Below are 16,848 nucleotides of genomic sequence, written 5' to 3'. Positions count from 1 at the left end.
GAATTTAGAAAGTACTGAAGGAAAGTTTACAGCAATTAAAAAGAAAATGAGTCGTTGTGCAACACTGAGATAATATTCTAGCTTAGAATCACTAAAGTTCACTGTGGAGTAAAGCAGGCTTTGTTCTTGCTACCAGAGTTTGTGATCAGAAATTGTACATACTTACAGGCATTATGAAAAATGCATCTAATTATGGCAGGATATTCAAATATATCACAGGAAAATACAAACTGATACAATAAATAGGTCTCCATGGCGTTATGAAGACAGTATCAGATAACCCATAGTTAAATGATTTATTTTGACATTTGCTTTTTCAGAACATGGAAAATAAAAATCAAATGAGATTACAAATGAAATTGGTACTGCAGGCAATACCACAAATGGAGAACTAGAATAACATAGAGGGGCTGAACAAATATACATTACCCTGTCTGGAGTATATTAATCGGAGTCCTTACATTTTGTTTCATAGAGGATAGTGCATTAACAAATGACCCTTAGCATGGGAAATGCTTGACCCACCTGGCACTCTGGGAAATGCATTTTCTTTTAAGCAGCTTTTGTATATCAAACACTATTACCCACAAATAAAAAGGGCAACTCCCAGAATGCACTGTGATTACCCAAGCTCATGAACCGAGCACACTTATCAAACTGCTGAAGCTGACTTCTATTTGTAAGCCTTTTGAGGGCAAAGTGTGTGAAAACAGTTGATATCATTTGGATGTTTTCACTTCTGTTATGACTCCATTCCACTACAGTGAGCTACACATCTGCTTAAGTTGAGCAAGAGTCCATCGCAGGATGACTGACAATCTGAAGGCCAAGTGACATGTTTGAGATTTTTGCATAATTGTGAATGAAAATAAATAGAAACTCTCCCTTTAAAAAAGTAATTGCCACTGGCAATTCTGCTTTGGAGATCATCTAAAAATACTACCAAAATGAACGTTATAGCCAATGTTTAGCAGTGTATTAACAGCAGGAATATAACTATATTGAAAACCTTATTTTCACTTTCAGATCTAAAATCACTTAATCATTAGCTATTACATCATTTCAGATAAAATCAGTGCAGGAAATCTGTAATCATCAAGTCTTTTACGAATCATTTTGTTTGCACATCTTCACAGTAACATTAAGAAGTTCAGAGGGAATGTATGGAGGGAAGATTTCTTACCACAATAATGTCACTTGACCTTAAATGTACAAGAAAACAATTCTCAAGATGTAGCTTACACTGCCATGTGGACATTGCCCATGCCATACCCAAATACTTAAGTTTCTGGTGCACTGCACGATACACAGGGGATGGCATATGAAATGCCCGCGTGGGACTTACACCGCATTCACCTACATGTAAACAGCACAGGTTCTACACTTCACTGTAGTTACAAGAAAACCCAATACTGAGAAGGCCTATTCCAGAGGAATGAACACGAATGAAACTCAACTTGCATAAGTATTTTTAAGCCGAGTGACAGAGTTTTGAGTTCAGAGCTCCAGAGGAATGCAAAGCACTGCAGAACCTTAATTTGCTAATACACAGAGGTGCTGACTGAAAAGCAGCTATGGAAGGACGATTAAAAATGCTTGCACAGGTTTACTGAAGTTCACTCAGGGGTGACAGTTTGCCTGGTGTGCAGATTAATTTGATGGCTTTCATGATCCAAATACCTACTGCAATGTTCAGTTTGTGAATAACTTAAGAACCCTGAAGAGACCTTTCCTTAAATTTCAGGCTTGAACATACATATTTACAGTTTCCTATCATTTTGTGACAAGAAATACAGAGACAAGTATTGATTATCAAACTAGGGAATGGGGGAAGCTGGTTGTGGAGTTAAATCATTCTTTTTTTAAAAGGGGAATAGTTGAAGGGAATATTCCAGATTGAACCTCAATCTTAGAAATACTGAAACAAGAAAGTAGAGCATTTAATTGTATAGAAAAGTCAGTGTTTGAATAGGGACAAAGTGCTTGGTCAAAGAAACCCAGATGTGATTTCCAGTTGCAATGCTTCGTCTGGACTGAACAGGGCAAAGAGCCAGTATAAAGTGAGGAGGAGTGGAACAAGAACTGGCAGGCAAGAGGTAAATCCAGCCAAGGAGAGCTGACAGGCAGATGAAGGAGAAAAATGTGGTGAGAGGGGTTAGGAAATTAAAAAACTGCAAATGATGGAATCTAATAGGAAGGTGGAATATGGAATCAAAAAAGAGGTGGGATGGGTAGATGGGAGCAAGAGAATGGAAACCAATTTAGACAACTTAGAAATTCAAATTTAAAAAATACTTCAGCTGGAAAAAAGTGCATCTTGTACTTAAACCTGACATCATCTCATATATTGCAGACGTGAGGAAAATTACATTGCATTAATTAGGATTTTGGTTTATTTTGCATTCTGCTTTTGTAGAACTTGAGTGCAATATTTGCACATTTTATGTTAAATACCAAGAGGAATTCTAGCTACTGATGCTAAAGCGAGGACCTCCTACCTAGGTGTATAATAATTACCCTGTTTAACATGAATGGCTAGAATTTGGATGTGGTTCCACAAAGCCTTGCATTTCTCGCTGTTCTGGTTCCCTGATTGCTAGCAGCTACACAAAAATCCATCACAACATGCAGAGCTACAGTAAACACAATATGGATGCCATGTGTCCTCAGAAACACAAGTTTGAATGACAGTATTTTATGAAAACTGAACCACAAAAGCAAGTGACAAAGGGCTGGCTCCTTGCTTTGGTAGGGGAAGACATTATTTCATATAGGCATTGGGTCAAAGCAGCCCAGTGAGGGATTAACCTTAACAGGATATTCAAACAAATGGGAGTGCCATAAAGCTTTAATGGGATAGGTAGTTTACTGAGAATCAACATGGCATCCAGGATGCTTGCTGATCACCATGAACAGTTAATCATAGTTATGCTCTGTTTTATGATTTTTTTTGTGTATAAATAAAATATTTACTTTTTGTTAATCCAGATTGTACAACATTATGAAATGAACAACTTCAGCTCCTGTGGAACAAGCTATTTGGGAGTTGCTCAACATCCCGTCCTGCTTAAGAAAGATGTACAGAATATTCTATTTGTGGAACATTGTTCCAAAAGCAACTAATACAGAATATAAAAAGTGAGAATAACATAACAGGCTGCATTTCATCAGCATTCCCTTGTCTCAGGCCCCTCTGGTCTGATCATATTGTTTCATATAATGAAGGCCACTTAGACTGCCACATGGATCCTTCTTTCCGACAAGACAGCAAAAGCTCCCAAACATCAATCTACTGCTACGACCAGACTGCATAATTTAAAAAATAAATCAAGGAGAAGAATCCAGAGCAGTCAGTGCGGCCACCATTGAGTGAGAGAGAGAGAGAGAGAGAGAGAGAGAGAGAGAGAGAGAGAGAGAGAGAGAGAGAGAGTGAGTGTGTGTGTGAGAGAGAGAGAGAGAGAGTGTGTGTGTGTGTGTGTGTGTGTGTGTAAGAGAGAGAATGCGTGTGTGCACCTATGCATGCACGTACACGCATGCATGTTTTAAGACAGACACAAAATTTTCCACCATTGTGATGTAAGGCCATCTTGAAACATGAGCATTTGTACAATAAACGAATATCAAGGTCCAGTACAGTTTCATTACAGTACAGCTGCTCTGAACCTTTGACAGGAAAATCTAAAAGCTAGAAGGCAAACAAATGTGGGCCCAATACAGAAATCTGTCAGGTTGCATCAATCTACACAAGTCTGGCAACACATACATACTGAAAACCTGTCTCAGTACTGCATTCAGTTTTAATGGCCATTCTTTTGAAAATATATGCCTACTAGTTTCATACAGTACTCAATATCTAAATCCACAGAAGTGTATCTGCAAGTCATTAATACCATCCATTTGCTCTCAAACCCATCTCAATGGGATGGTTTGTTATTATTGTTATACACTTGGTCAGCTGGAGCTGGAGCACCATGGGAACAGAAGCAGATATGTGTACCCTCCCCCCTCCTTCCTTTCCAGAGATGTGGGTTGCAGCTTTGAGGATAACCCGTGCCTCTTCAGTCTCATTCCATTGGGTGTTCCGCCTCACTCCTTCAGACCAATGTCAAGTAGGTTCACTCAGTGCTGACAGTACTTAGAGTTTCAGGTAGGTTGTGTATCGTTCTGAAGGCTTCCCCCAGTCTGATAAGGCTACTCGTATTCAAGGAATTGTTTGTGATAAAACAAGAGATACCTACAGAAAAAGAAAATTAAGATTGAGTTAATGTACATAATAAAAACAATTAGCTTATAGTATATACTCAGATACACTCCAGAACCAACTAACAAACTTTATTACAGCACTTTCAAATGACACTCACAAATGCTGTTGAGACATTATACCAGGTGTGTTAAACACAACTAATGGTATGGTATCATGCTCAGCATTATATGAAATATAACTCCCACTGAAAGCTAAACAACAAAAGAAATTAGAATAACTTCAAATGATAAAAAAACATAAGCAAAATAGAAGGGATCACAAGAAACAGCAGAAGATGATTCAGCCCTTATGCCTGCTCTTCCACTCAAAGACCACAGTTCTAACTACCAGCACAAATTCCACATTCATCAATTCTCTTAATAGCTAAAAATCTATCAGTCTGACTTGAACTTATTCATGAACTGAGACTTCGTAGCGTTGGAAAAGATACTTTATTCTTGGACAGAGAATTACAAAAATTCACTGCCTGCTATGTACAGAAATCTCAAATTGCAAAATGTTGCCCCCTTACTTTGAGACAGTAATCTAAGACATTTAAGAGAAACACCATTGAATCTATGCTGTCAAACCGCAAAAGAATTTTGTACAATTCAATTAAATGACTTCATTCTGTTAAATACAAGTATAGCCCAGTCAACTTAATCTATCATATGATAAACCATTCACTGCTAGAATCCATCTAGTTAACCTTCACCATTTTTCATCTACCTGTGCTTGAGTAGGGAGAACGGATGAACACAATATTCTAAATGTAGTCTTACTTGGGCCTTACATAATTAGACCAAATTTCTTGTTTTTATACCAGTTTCCCTCTTAACTTCTTGCTGTACCTTCATGTTAATTTTTCAAAGATTTGCATACAAGGACTCTCTGGTGAAAGTTTGAAAGGTGGCGATGTCTGAAGTGGCCAGAGATCAAAAGTAGGATTGGGTTAAGTTGGAAATTTGTGTAGCAAACTAAAAGTTTGTGAACAAATGCAAGGCAAGCCAAAGGAAACAATGATGAACAAAAACATTGACTCAATGACTTTAAGTCTATGGTGTATCACACAAGCCAAGGATCAAGTCTAGTGGATACTTTTCCACAATGGATCAGGTTTAAAAGAGCATAACAGACAGCCACAAATTTGCAGAAGGAACTGTCAAGATCATGACTAGAATATTATAATTTCTGTTTCTTAAGCAAATATATCTACTTATTAGAGGCAGTGCAGAAATATCTACAGATCTCACATAGAATAAAAAGATAACTTATTCATGCATTCCACATCCTTAAAGAAACATACAAACCAAATCCTAATTAATTCAAGAGCGCCATAAACTCTGGAATCTGGAGAAACAACTTGGAGGATAGATGTGTGGATAGTTGAATTACTCATTTTGCAGAAACAGTGAATGTGTATAGGGTGCTCACATAATAGTTCAAAGGCAAAAACTGCAGATCAACATCGATAATTAGTTACTGTGAATCGGAAACCAGTTAGCCTTTTCCAAACTTTGTACTAGCCACTGGTACGCACCCCTCACTGTCTAGCACATCTTTTATGCTAGCCTTGGTGATAATTGCATCGTCACATTTAAACCACTGGTCCTTGTGCTGTCGAATAAAGCTGGTATAGTGCCCACTTTCCAGTGTTCCCTGATGATTGACTACTGCAAACAGCGAATACCTGCAGAAAAAGGACAACATTACTGAGATGAAGAGATGTACATAATGTACAGCTTGTGGAGGATCTATATTCACACTGATTTGTCAAATATTCGTCAGGGTGGAGTTTTGGAGTTTCCTAACCTGCTCGTTTATCCCTGCTGCTTTCACAGTATTCACACTGAAACTTGTTTTTACAGCTTTCCAACATCATACATTCCTTCGCAGCAGCAATCTCAAAGAAATGAATGAAAATAGATGATAGTGTGATGAATCCTGTTAGGAACTCAAGTGTTAGGATTGTCTCAAAGGACTGAGTCACCACAGATGCATAAAAGGGCAGGACAGGGCAGGAACTCATGATGGTATAAATAGTTTCCCCATTGCGGCATTTTATGAGAAGGAACCAGTTTTCATTGAACATTTAGATATGTAGCTTGGAAACATCCTGATAACTTTTTCCTCCTGCTTTAGATACTGTTTAAACATTATCTAGAATGCACAATCAGATTTTCAAAAAGTTATAAGGGTACGTTTAAGTAGTGACTCTTCAATATGATTTTATAATTAATGTCATATTTTCTCCATTAGTTGGAAACAGGCCAAACTACAGAAAACACTAATGGGGGAGGGTCTGCCTAGCAGCATGTAGGAATCTGCTAGATCCTGCTGCTTACACAGTACAAGTTATATGCTGGAAGATTACTTTTGAAAATTACGCAAAGCTTTGTGAAAAAGCCACATCAAGTGAAGAAATCTGGCTGGAATACATAACAAATTTATACAAAGCATGTACACATTGAACAGAAGATTAGAGTGGGTGAAAAAAAATCAAATAATTTTGGCAGAAGCCAGTGGTTATCAGCAAGTAGTTGTGATGTCAAATAGAAATGATTTAAACGTAATTAAACAGCTCAGATGGTCATGCTGCAATGTTTTGTATAATTTTCAGTATTCTCATCTGCAAAACAACATCAGTATTAGTGGGGCTGAAGAGAGAGCAACAAGGACTTTTTAAAAAATATATAAGGAAGACAATCAGAACCTTTAAGAATTAAAGTTCATATAAATCTAGTAGAACAATTGCTGGAAACTAATCTAATAAACTATTGCTGGACAATGAACAAAGCACTAGCGGGCTTTAGTACAATGCTCAGTAGCATCCAGCATGGTTATATTTGTAATTCACACCATCCAGTGGAGAAAAAACAACTCCAAATTTCATGGAAGGGAGCTGATTTGGGTTCAAATGACAAAGAGTTCAGAGGAAATTGAACATCAGAGATAGAAAATATAGCTTGAGTTTCTTCCTTCCAAGGAAGATGAAGAGGGGAAGTTATTGCATTTACTACAGGGAGTTAAGGGTGGTGTGGATGAGAGTGCCATAATACTGCTGTATCTCTGGCATCCAGGAGCAAGACTCATGAATAAAGTCTGCTCCTTTCTAGACTTAAAGACTACTATGAAACTATTTCCCCTTGGCATTTGAAAGGTGTAGAATTTAGAGACTCAAAACAAATGGAATAAGAAATACACAAGGAGATTATTTTAAAGAGACCACAAAAAATAAACCAAATGTAAATGAACAACCATAGATAATTAAAATAGAACAAACTATTTCAGTCTGTGCTTCAATTATAAACTAGATATCTGGTCAAGAATGTAATTAAAGATCAAGGAAGAAGACCAATATTGAACTATACAATTAGATTCTTCCATGGAGTGCAAACATTAAATGACAATTCCATTTTGAAAACTAAAGGATTTTTTGTAAAAACATAATTATGATTAGTCAATTTCTTCAAATAAATTGGGTAAATTTATAACAGATTTAGTTGGACTAGTAACCAATTGTCTTCTCATTCTATTCTTTGCTTTTACAAGTCTGTCCCCAGCACCTTGAATGGCATTCTACCTCGATTCTCATGAAACACACACTCGCCTGCAGTTATTGAGAAATGTATCACATTTTAATGGCTGTTGGAGTGACACGTTCCCTTTAAAGGAACCCCACAACACACTGACGAGTGAGACACTATTTTTTTTTAAATTGAACACATTCAGATAATGAAAAGACTCACTTGTGATTGGGTTGCTTGCCAGTTATGATGTCATGCCCACACATACACACAAGTTGCATCTCTCTCAGCCTGTGCTGTTCACATAGGACTCTGGAATGAACAAGTGCACTCACTAAGAACAGGGCTCTCCTTCCCACAACTACATAGATTATCGCAACGTACTCAGCAAGCCTTGTACATCAATGGTACCTCCAAATCAAATTCTGAGAACTGGCCCTGGCTCCACAGCTACACATGATTATTTTTCAAATGTTTGTATACAAAAGGGAATTGAAGGATTTGGTTTGTATTGCACTTATAATAGGCAGTGAATTTTTAAACTGCGACTTATAAATTAGTTATCAAATAACTGTAGAAAACTGTGACCATCAAGTGTCAGAGACTGAAACAGTTACATTCTGTCTCAAGTAGAGCCAACTCAGGTTATCAAAAGGTGATTATATAATAAAAAATAAAAAAGTCCTTAAAAACAACCAATTTAAAAACACTAAAAATAACAATATTTGACTACAATATGGTCAAACATTGAATTAGAGACTCTGCAGAAAACCCATTCCCCACCCCCATATCTCAGAGTGAGTTGCAAATAACTATAATGACATCATTCCTATTTCAGTGTTATAAATCAAAGCAGCAGCTAGATTTTCAGAAGGTTTCCATCATCAGGCTAACAATAGATTGGGAGTGCTTAAGGATCCAATGATCCCTAATCTGCATTCAAAAATGCAGACAACTTTAAAACCATTGCCACGTGATTGACTTCCATTATGTACATAAAGCAGACCATGCAAGCAACGTACAATGTACGAGAGAACAATGTTTGCAAATGCAAACTTAAAGCTACATCAACTTACTTATTGTCATTGCTTAGACTATCCACAGGCTGCTGATACTGTCCATTCATCCTGCTCTCTTTACTAGAAAAAGAAAAAGGGTACAGATAAAATACATTTCAATACCTAATGCACTCATGTGAACACTATGATGCAAACTTGTAGTGCAACTCTTTGCAAGGTTAGATCACGTCCTTAATGGAAAAGAACAATATTTTTGAACATCAATTATAACTGCTGGCAGTGCACTAGGATGACTATGATCAGCTTGAAGACAAATCTGTCCTGATGAAGGGTTTCAGCCCAAAATGTTGGCTGTTTACTCTTTTCCATAGATGCTGCCTGAGTTCCTCTAGCATTTTGTGTGCATTGACCAACTGGAATTATTGCTGACAAACTGCACTTCATTCACATGCTATAGACCAAAACAATCCGAAGAAAACTTAATCTCAGTATTTCTTGTGGACAACCAAAGTTCCAACAGCTCACATTGGTTCAGCCAGCAGTGAAAGAATCTGACAGGCAGCATTTCTAACCTTTGCAACATAGGAGTGATACAGAAAATGTAAGACTTGTTTTCCCTTTTGCCATTTGCCACCCCACCTCCCTTATGTTCTACATTTGTTTCTTATCAGATTCTATCATCATCTGCGGCCATTTGTTTCCTCTACTTATCACCTCTCAGACTATCTCCATTTCTAATCTTCCCCCCTCCATATATCTGGATCCACCAATGGCTTACCAGCTTTTGCACCATCTCTCTGCACTGGTCATCACCCCTCTATCTTTCAATCTTGAAGTGTCCCAACCCAAAGTGTTGACTGCCCATTTCCCTCAACTAATGCTGCCTGCCCTCCTGATTTCCTCCAGCAGCTTGATAGCTACTCAAGACTTCTGTCATCTTCTCAGTCAACACCATCCCAACTTGGATGTACATTTCCATTCCTTTGTTACTGCAGAGTCCAAATCCAGAAATGCATGAGATTTATGAAAAAAGTTTGACAAAGACACATGGAAAAGTTTGGAAAATGTTCCATTTCCTGACACCATTCTGGTGTCATCCTGACACTATGAACAAGCACTTTCTAGACAGGAGATCCAAAAGGTGCAACCAATCTATGATCATCTCAGTTTTGTAAGTCTTTCCTTATACTTCCTCCACCCATCATACTTCCTTACATTTGCTTTGGCTCAGTCAGAGCTGGTGGAGGTATGGAAACTGCAACACATCATGGAGGAGGAAATTGCCTGGATATTAGTACCAGAAGGTGGTTAACTCCCTACAAACATGCTTTTTGGTTTAATCCGTAGCTAAGGACAAGGGAACGTGACTGTGGTGAGGTAAACAAGGTGGAAGTTGTGCAGGAACCTTAGTCGTTGCAATTGGCCCATAGGTTTGAGGTTCTTTCAAGCTTGTTTGGACAAGAATAGCGACTAGAGTGCAAATGAATTCACTGACCATAATACCATGGTAAGGGAAACCATTTGAATGGGGTGGGATAACAACGTTTTGGCATAAGCAAAAGTATAGCATGTGTGCACAAGGGTGATTGACACTTCTCTGTAACAAGAGCAATAGATCAGAGGGCAGTGTTGCCTGCCTAGCGCCAACGTTCAGGACATTACTCTGATTCTAGACAGGAAAAATTCAACAATCATAATTAATGCAGGTACTAGCAACAAAGACAAGACAAAGGTTCTGCATAATCAGTGTGAGGAAATGGATCAAATTAAGCAGAAACCCACAGAAGATAACCTCCATGTTGTTACCCAGCACATGCAAACTGGCAAAGGACAAATAAGATCAGGGAAATGAATGTGCGGCTGGTGTGGGAAGAATGTTCCAGTTCGTGGGGCACTGACACCAGTATTGGGGAAAGTGAAGGCTGGGAAAGTGAAGGTCTACATTTGAGCTGTGTTGAATTCAGTGCGGTAGCAATATACATAATGAGGGAAGCAAAGAGAAATTTCATGTATTGAGTGGAGGCAATGGATCAGTTTATAAGGTATAGCACATGACAGTGCAGAGGTGAAGCTAAAGCCAAAAATATCACTCAGGGAAATGAAAGATGGAAGTATGTCTAAGAATAAATTAGCAGGAAAGGCTGTGGATTACAAAAATAAGGAATGAACGGCACAAGCTATTCTTAAATACAGTCGGCCCTCCTTATCCGCGGGGGATTGGTTCCGAGACCCCCCCCCCCCACGGATACCAAAAATCGCGGATGCTCAAGTCCCTTATTTAACCTGAATCAGTGCGGTTGCCTTTAGGACCCAGCGGAACCCCAGACTTTATTTAACATGTTCAGAGCAGTGGACATTAGGACCCTGCGTAGCTCTGAATCAGCGGTGTTTCTGTTCATGAAAATAATCACGATCGCGATTGAAAATAAGGTGCAAGTAATAAAGCGATCGGAAAGAGGTGAAATGCCATCGGTCATTGGAAAAGCAGGAGGCTACAGTCAGTCAACGATTGGAACAATTTTAATGGAGCATTTGAAAGGTCCTGCCCCGATGAAAGCTACAATTATTACTAAGCAACGCAATGGTTTAATTATTGAAATACGTATGTTTCTTAAGTGTTTTATATGCATTGAAATGTAAAATATGTACTATATATTAAGAAAAGCGTTTGACTAACTGACGCTAAATAATACCGGATTTACCTGTTCTGACTTCAAATCCGACTTAAAGACAGACTCAGGAATGGAACTCATTCATAACCCAGGGACTGTCTGCACTTTTAAGTCATTTCTAGATTACTTATAATACCTAATACAATGTAAATGCTATGTAAGTAGTTGTTATACTGTATTGTTTAGGGAATAATGACAGGAAAAAATAGTCTGTACATGCTCAAGCAACAAATGCTGGAGAGAGAACTTCCGGGTTTTCCCAATCCGTGGTTGGTTGAATCCATGCATGCGGAATCCGTAGATAAGGAGGGCCGACTGTACAGACATTTGAAAGCAGAGGAATTGAGCAAATTAAAACAAATATCACTTGCATAGATTTCAGTGAATTATACAGCATGAAAGTAGGCTCTTCAGCCCTGGTCCATGCTGGCCAATTCACCTATCCAAGCGAATCTCACTATCTAGCATTTAGGTCATATTCCTCTAAACCTTTTTAGCCATGTGACAATCATTGCACTTCCCTCTGGCTGCTTGTTCCAAAAACTCAGCTTGTCCTGTGAAAACCTTTTCCTTCAGATCACCTTTAAATCTTTCCTCTCAGTTTAAGCCCTCTGGCTTTAGCACCCCCACCCCCCACTCCAGGAAAAAGACAGTGACTATTTATCCAATCTGTGTTGCTCTATTTTATAAACATTATGCGGTTACTCCTCAGCCTCCTTTGCCTCAGAAACAGAGCCCTCCCTCCTTATAATTAAATCCCTCCAGTCTAGGGAACATCCTAGGTAATTGTCTCTGTATATCCTTCAGCTTAATCACATCCTTCCTAATAGCATGGTGCCTGGAACTGCACTCAATACTCCAAGCGTGGTTTTGTACCATGGCATCTCAACTCTTGTACTGAGTGCCGTGCCTGATGAAGGCAAGCATCCCATATACCTTCTTCATCACCCTATCTGCTAAATATTTTAGCATTTCTGAAAGTGCAATAGAAACCTGGATCAACTATTTTAGAACATGGAACAGCACAGTATAGGAACAGGCCTTTTGACCCATAATGTTGTGTTGAACTAATTATACACCCAACTAATCTAATACCATGTGCCCACACAATGTCACTATCCATCTATCATTTGGACACTCGTGTGATTATCTAAGAGCTTCTAATGTTTTTGCCTCTAAGTGTAACATTTTACAGCGCTAGCAATCAGGATTCAAATCTCACCACTGTAAGGATTTTGTATGTTCTCCCTGTGACTGCAATGAGTTAATCCCACATTACAAAGACACAAGTGTTAGAGTTGGGCATGCTATGTTGGTGCTGAAAGTATGCTAACACTTGAACACCCCAGCTGGTTGTTGATGCAAATGATGCATTCCACTATGTTTCATTGCATTTGTGAATATTAAAGCTAATATATCTAATCTATTTTTCACCCATTACAAACACATCAACTTGGTCCTAAATACTTAGAAAGCCGGAGCTTAGGGGAAAGGTGGAGAAGTGGTTCCCAGTCTTAGCACAATAAAGGAACATGATCCAAGTTCAGAAAACCAAGATTTAGAAATATTTGGTTGGGGTTGAGAAATAACAAAAGGCAATTCGTCATCTTGGAACTGGTGTGCAGGCTCCATTAAAGTAACCACACGGAAAGAGAGAGCATACAGGAAGAAATAAACTGGGCAGATATATAATAATCAAGGGGAACCATCCAGACTGGAAGGCCAAATATGCAAACATAGCCCAGATGAGAAGTTCATAGCATTTTTAGCTTAAGTTTTCAGAACAGCACATTCTGGGATACAACCAGATCACAGATTATTCTAGATCTAATATTGCGAAATGAAATGGGATTAGTTATTGACTAATTTGCGAAGGCACGTAGTAGCCTAAGTTGGCTTAAGTTTTCAGAACAGCACATTCTGGGATACAACCAGATCACAGATTATTCTAGATCTAATATTGCGAAATGAAATGGGATTAGTTATTGACTAATTTGCGAAGGCACGTAGTAGCCTAAGTTGGCTTAAGTTTTCAGAACAGCACATTCTGGGATACAACCAGATCACAGATTATTCTAGATCTAATATTGTGAAATGAAATGGGATTAGTTATTGACTAATTTGCGAAGGCACGTAATTTATTGACACCGCATTTTCCCCATGGAAGAATGGTACATCAAAGAAACAATCTGCGGGAAGAATTCAACAGGTCCAGCCAATGGTGGCAAATATATTATTGAATACATTTCTATGGGAGGAAAGGAAGCGTCAAAATTTCTGGTTGAAACTCTGCATTTTGTGCCTCTTAAGAATGGCACTTTACTGGAAGTGTGCCATTCTGTTTCAGGTGCTATCTCTTGGATGAAACTACAAAGCAACGCTCTATCTTATCAAAGATCCAAAAGTATTCCATCCCAGACAGCAACAGTGTTCCCTGCCCAACATTCACCATATATTTTAGCAGATTTTATAGAACATTGCTGTACATAGCAATAACATTCCATTTATTGTAAAGTGCTTTGCAAGTCAAAAGAACACAGAAGTGTACAGTCATTTTGCTTCTTCACCCATTAAATGCCTTAATATGAAGGTTTGAAAAGTACTATTACCTAGAAGCCATGAACGGAGTCATGTCTAGCTCCAGTGGAAAAGAGACATATGTAGTGATCTTTCGCCGTAACTTGGCCGAGTGTTCAAACCGCTACAGGAGTGGAACAAGAGAAAATTTGTTTTCATTAGTCAGAAAATCAAAACTGTAAGTATCCCCAACTACATTATCTTCATCTCAGTGTTACTTTAATTAAAATGTTTGAAAGCACTGATTCTAATGGTGGCAAATGTATTATTGAAACAGAAATTTGAAAAGTAAAGACTCAGCAGGTCATGCAGTCTCTACAAAAGCATCATTAGAACACTGGGCTGGCATCTGCAATGTATTCCAAGCTCAGATACAAACCAATTACAGTGCACTTCACACTTGGCAAATGCAGATTAAGAGAAAAGTTACCACAATCTTGAGCAATCACTGGACTGCTTCACTTTGTAATATTGTAGTACTAGAGTATCTATGTAAAACATTTGAAAAGACAATCAAGGTTGTCACTCAAAAATCAAAAACTACTGCTGGCTCTGTAGGAGCAGACAGCCTTAAATTAACAGGAGTTTACTGTTTCATTTGAGTTCATTTTCAACACAGACAGAACTCAGAAGCAATCTTTGTTTGCTGCACTTACTACACTAGTGGAACAGACTCAGTGGGCTGAAAGGGCTAATTTTACTCCTATAACCATATAACCATATAACAATCACAGCACGGAAACAGGCCATTCCGGCCCTCCTAGTCCGTGCCGAACTCTTAATCTCACCTAGTCCCACCTACCCGCACTCAGCCCATAACCCTCCATTCCTTTCCTGTCCATATACCTATCCAATTTTACCTTAAATGACACAACTGAACTGGCCTCTACTACTTCTACAGGAAGCTCATTCCACACAGCAATCACTCTCTGAGTAAAGAAATACCCCCTCGTGTTTCCCTTAAACTTTTGCCCCCTAACTCTCAAATCATGTCCTCTCGTTTGAATCTCCCCTACTCTCAATGGAAACAGCCTATTCACGTCAACTCTATCTATCCCTCTCAACATTTTAAATACCTCGATCAAATCCCCCCTCAACCTTCTACGCTCCAATGAATAGAGACCTAACTTGTTCAACCTTTCTCTGTAACTTAAGTGCTGAAACCCAGGTAACATCCTAGTAAATCGTCTCTGCACTCTCTCTAATTTATTGATATCTTTCCTATTATTCGGTGACCAGAACTGTACACAATATTCCAAATTTGGCCTTACCAATGCCTTGTACAATTTTAACATTACATCCCAACTTCTGTACTCAATGCTCTGATTTATAAAGGCCAGCGTTCCAAAAGCCTTCTTCACCACCCTATCTACATGAGACTCCACCTTCAGGGAACTATGCACTGTTATTCCTAGATCTCTCTGTTCCACTGCATTCCTCAATGCCCTACCATTTACCCTGTATGTTCTATTTGGATTATTCCTGCCAAAATGTAGAACCTCACACTTCTCAGCATTAAACTCCATCTGCCAACGTTCAGCCCATTCTTCTAACTGGCATAAATCTCCCTGCAAGCTTTGAAAACCCACCTCATTATCCACAACACCTCCTACCTTAGTATCATCAGCATACTTACTAATCCAATTTACCACCCCATCATCCAGATCATTTATGTATATTACAAACAACATTGGGCCCAAAACAGATCCCTGAGGCACCCCGCTAGTCACCGGCCTCCATCCCGATAAACAATTATCCACCACTACTCTCTGGCATCTCCCATCTAGCCACTGTTGAATCCATTTTATTACTCCAGCATTAATACCTAACGACTGAACCTTCTTAACTAACCTTCCATGTGGAACTTTGTCAAAGGTCTTGCTGAAGTCCATATAGATTACATCCACTGCCTTACCCTCGTCAACATTCCTCGTAACTACTTCAAAAAATTCAATAAGGTTTGTCAAACATGACCTTCCACGCACAAATCCATGTGGTGGTCCATACAAAAAACTTAAGGGAAGACCTCAGAGTACAAAATAAATTTGTTTCAAAGCATACAAACATGAATGATTACTATTTTGCTTCTTCTGCTAGTACTGGGGCTCAATGTCTACGGACAAGAGTCACAGAATAACACAGCACAGAAACAAGTTCTTTGGCCCACAAAGTCCGTACCGAACCATTTAAAATGCCTACTACCATCGACCAGGCTAACTGGCCTATAATTTCCTGTTTATTTTTAGACTGTTCTTAAATAGTGGAACAACATTAGCTACCCTCCAGCCCCAGTACCTCACTTGTCTCAAAGGATGATTTACATATCTCTGCTAGGGCCCTTGCAATTTCTGCAGTTGCCTCCCACAGGAACACCTTGTCAGGCCCTGGGGATTATCCACCCTGATATGCCTCTAAATAGATTACCATTCTGATCTTCCAGAAACAAATTTTATTCTTTGCAATAATTTTGCCTTTAACATATCTGTAGAATCCCCTAGGATTCTCCTTCACCTTGTCTGCTAGGGCAACCTCATGGCTTCTGTGACCCCTTCTGATTTCTTTCTTAAGTGTTCTCTTGCATTTCTTGTACTCCAAAAGTACCTCATTTGTTCCTACCTGCCTATGCCTGCTGTGCACCTCCTTTTTTCTCTTAACCAGTTCCTCAATATCTCTTGAAAACCAAGGTTCCCTAAACCTATTACTTTACCTTTTATTCTGACAGGCACATACGAGCTTTGTACTCTCAAGATTTCACTCTTGAAGGCCTCCTACTTACTAAGAACACTTTTACTAGAAAGCAGCCTGTCCCA

General features: G+C 38.8%; 1 protein-coding gene across 5 annotated transcripts in view; it reads right to left on the bottom strand.

Annotated features, from left to right (window-relative positions):
- Window positions 1–171: 171 nt before the first annotated feature.
- usp22 (ubiquitin specific peptidase 22) overlaps window positions 172–16,848 on the bottom strand; it is a 218,655-nt gene continuing 201,978 nt past the window's right edge. For 4 of the 5 annotated variants that reach the window (XM_073061027.1, XM_073061030.1, XM_073061029.1 and 1 more), the window contains 5 exons: window positions 14,071–14,162; window positions 8,847–8,909; window positions 7,993–8,082; window positions 5,784–5,933; window positions 172–4,234 (listed from right to left, as the gene is read on the bottom strand). In XM_073061027.1, the coding sequence (XP_072917128.1) occupies window positions 4,192–4,234; window positions 5,784–5,933; window positions 7,993–8,082; window positions 8,847–8,909; window positions 14,071–14,162 (438 nt within the window). In that variant the 3' untranslated portion in view covers window positions 172–4,191. The remainder of the gene's footprint in view (window positions 4,235–5,783; window positions 5,934–7,992; window positions 8,083–8,846; window positions 8,910–14,070; window positions 14,163–16,848) is intronic. The other variant, XM_073061028.1, reaches the window with a different exon arrangement.

The sequence above is a fragment of the Hemitrygon akajei genome, chromosome 11 (assembly GCF_048418815.1).
Source record: "Hemitrygon akajei chromosome 11, sHemAka1.3, whole genome shotgun sequence".
NCBI lineage: Eukaryota > Metazoa > Chordata > Chondrichthyes > Myliobatiformes > Dasyatidae > Hemitrygon > Hemitrygon akajei.
Note: the sequence above shows the minus strand (reverse complement) of the source record. Positions and strands in the feature narration are given on the sequence as shown.